Source organism: Lipotes vexillifer, unplaced genomic scaffold (genome assembly GCF_000442215.2).
Source record: "Lipotes vexillifer unplaced genomic scaffold, Lipotes_vexillifer_v1.1 scaffold469, whole genome shotgun sequence".
Lineage (NCBI taxonomy): Eukaryota > Metazoa > Chordata > Mammalia > Artiodactyla > Lipotidae > Lipotes > Lipotes vexillifer.
In genome coordinates this window covers 1197252-1199124 of record NW_006788006.1, presented here as the reverse complement: position 1 = coordinate 1199124, position 1873 = coordinate 1197252, and the positions used below count along the sequence as shown (strand labels likewise).

Here is a 1873-nt window from a genome sequence, read left to right as displayed (position 1 = left end):
TCTTTCCCTTTCCCTGTCCTTCAATATCGAGCTTTGACCCACCTCCTCCAGGAAGGCCCTTCTGATAGCGCTGGTCAGTCCTCCCTCCACCATCTACTCCTTTGGATCTATGGCTCATGTACCCAGGCCCTGGGCCAAGACTCACCCCTGGCAATTGCTGTCGAAACTGAAGACACATTTCTGCAGACTGTCCAGGGTCGTGAGGCTGATGTGTTCAAACACATCCAGATGGGTGTGGCCCTCCGTGACTGAGCGCTGCCACTTGGCCTGGACAGAGAAGGGGACAGGGTTAGGACTGGGAATTGCCTCCTCTGAGCCCCTACCCAATCCCAACCACCTGATGGGCTCCCCCAGACCCTGCCTCTTGGCGCCAGGCAGCCATCCCCAGGGAAGACCAGGCTTGGGTAGGAGTAAAAGTTGTTACTGTTAGGACATGGGGTCCCCATGGCTCGGAGTTAGGAGATGTGGGTTTTTGATCTTGGCTCTTCCTTCTGTACTCTGTGTATCCTTGGTAAAGTTAATGAATAAAGTAAGTGCACAACAAATGTTAGCTTTCATCATCATCATTTTTATAAATTAATTAGGAAAATATCCCCTATATTGAGAGAGGTTGTTTTCCATGCTCCCTGAGCACCCCTGCCCTTTAATGCTGGGTATGCCAAAAAAAATTGCAAGACTCCTATGTTCTTTACCTGGGCCATTTCTCAGAGTTGTATTTGTAGAAAACAACCTTGAGGAGTGAGGTTATGTCTCCCCCTGGACAAATATCAAGCTCGCTTCTAATAACTATGAAAGTCACAGAGTCCCTAAACCCATACTCCTCCCTGCTCTAATACAACATGCTACATGACTGGCATCTATAGAAGCCCACCTGTGTCATCCACGTGGGATTTAGTGACTTGGAGGAAGAATGCAAACCAACAAGAAGCACATGCTCTTTGTTGTGCTGAGGGTAATAAACTGTCCTTGGTTTCTGACCCAGGAGTCTCATGTCTTCTGGCCAAATCGATGAAACAGTAACAAGCTCACTTGAAGCTCCCAAGTATGAAAAAAATCCCAACTTTCACTGTGTGTGTGTGTGTGTGTGTGTGTGTGTGTGTGTGTGTGTGTGTGTTTACTTACCACTGGTATCCATTCATTTCCCAGGCCAGTTCATTCCCTGGAACCACTGTCTTGGGCATGGCCTTCCCCACCCGAGGCTATGACCCCCAGCCCCTTGACCCCCAGCTTGGCACCTTCTGTCAAAAGCCGCTTATCCCATACAACTTCCTCTGCCCTCCTCCTGGGAGGCCTTTTTCCCTGGCTCGACCTCTGAACTAGGGGAGGCTGGGCTTAGCTGAGTCAGCCAATTCCCACAGTCTCTTTACCTCCTCCCCACCTGGCAGCTGTCCAAATAGATGGTGAGAGGAAGGGAGCTACACTGTTATTGAGAGAGGACTGTAAACCAGCTCAGGGTCACAGTGTGAAAGATCCTCAGGGCTCAGCACCTCCCATGTTAACAAGTTAGGGGGTGGGCAAAGGTGACTCCGGATGCCAAGTTCACAGCCAGCCCTGCCCTTCCAAGGCCAGGGTACAGCAGGTAAAAGCATGAACATTCAGGTGCCGGGTGAGCAGGGTAAACATCTCCGGTGCTCATTTCCACATGTGGGCCAGGAGGACGTCATACACCATTTCTTGGCATAGAATCAAGAAAAGCTCAGAACCATGAAGCCTCTGGCCTCTGGGGCACACAGCCTGGCGGGAGTTCAAGCCCTGCCTCCAAGCAACCAAAAGCCTGGATTGAGGCATGACTGCTGGTTGCAGAAACAGAGAATCCAGCCTGGCTGGGGGTTACCTGCATCAGCTTCAGGGGATAAAGGGCCCAATCGGAAGA

The 1873-nt window shown here is 50.9% G+C and overlaps 1 protein-coding gene across 1 annotated transcript in view; it reads right to left on the bottom strand.

The window, feature by feature from the left end:
* Positions 1-1873, bottom strand: part of LOC103079229 (leukotriene-B(4) omega-hydroxylase 1-like) — a 79138-nt gene that overhangs the window by 2360 nt on the left and 74905 nt on the right. The window contains 1 exon segment of the mRNA XM_082931198.1: positions 146-267. Within this exon segment, the coding sequence (XP_082787324.1) occupies positions 146-267 (122 nt within the window).